The following is a 699-nucleotide window of genomic DNA, read 5'->3' on the forward strand; positions in this document are numbered from 1 at the left end:
TTTTTTTTTTTCTGAATTCAGTATATTTAAAGTTGAAGTTTGCTGCTAAAAATGGCAGATCCAGATGTCCTCACTGAGGTTCCAGCAGCATTGAAGAGATTAGCCAAGTATGTGATCCGGGGGTTTTACGGCATCGAGCACGCCTTGGCCTTGGACATACTGATCCGGAACCCCTGTGTGAAAGAGGAGGATATGCTGGAGCTGCTCAAGTTTGATCGGAAGCAACTTCGATCAGTTTTGAATAATTTAAAGGGAGACAAATTCATCAAATGCAGAATGAGGGTAGAGACTGCTGCAGATGGGAAAACCACGCGCCATAACTACTACTTTATCAATTATCGTACTCTTGTTAATGTGGTAAAATATAAATTGGATCACATGAGAAGGAGGATTGAAACAGATGAGAGAGATTCCACCAACCGGGCTTCCTTCAAATGTCCTGTCTGTAGTAGTACTTTCACAGACTTAGAAGCTAATCAGCTCTTTGATCCCATGACAGGTAAGGTTTATCCAGTTTGTGACTCTTTCTTTTAAGTAAAATAAAATGCACTCCCTTTTTCTTAAATTGACTCATCTAATGTTTAAACCATCATGTATGTCATCGTAAAAGTGAATGGGTCAGTGTGTCAGCAGTCAGCTTACTGTCCTGTTTGGCTATCATACTACTTTGAAAAGCCTTTGCAAAGCCTTTCTCCTTCA

At 40.2% G+C, this 699-nt stretch overlaps 1 protein-coding gene across 1 annotated transcript; it reads left to right on the forward strand.

The window, feature by feature from the left end:
• The first annotated feature begins 27 nt into the window (after positions 1-27).
• On the forward strand, positions 28-559 carry LOC103583984 (general transcription factor IIE subunit 1-like). The gene has a single exon (XM_008565141.1). It carries the CDS (start codon positions 52-54, stop codon positions 532-534), a length of 483 nt encoding a protein of 160 aa, XP_008563363.1. The 5' UTR covers positions 28-51; the 3' UTR covers positions 535-559.
• Positions 560-699: the final 140 nt, after the last annotated feature.

This window comes from Galeopterus variegatus, unplaced genomic scaffold, assembly GCF_000696425.1.
Source record: "Galeopterus variegatus unplaced genomic scaffold, G_variegatus-3.0.2 Scaffold32972, whole genome shotgun sequence".
NCBI classification, from domain to species: Eukaryota; Metazoa; Chordata; class Mammalia; order Dermoptera; family Cynocephalidae; genus Galeopterus; species Galeopterus variegatus.

Coding starts and splice junctions, on each gene's coding strand:
- LOC103583984 (XM_008565141.1), top strand. CDS start 52: ATGGCAGATCCAGATGTCCTCACTGAGGTTCCAGCAGCATTGAAGAGA.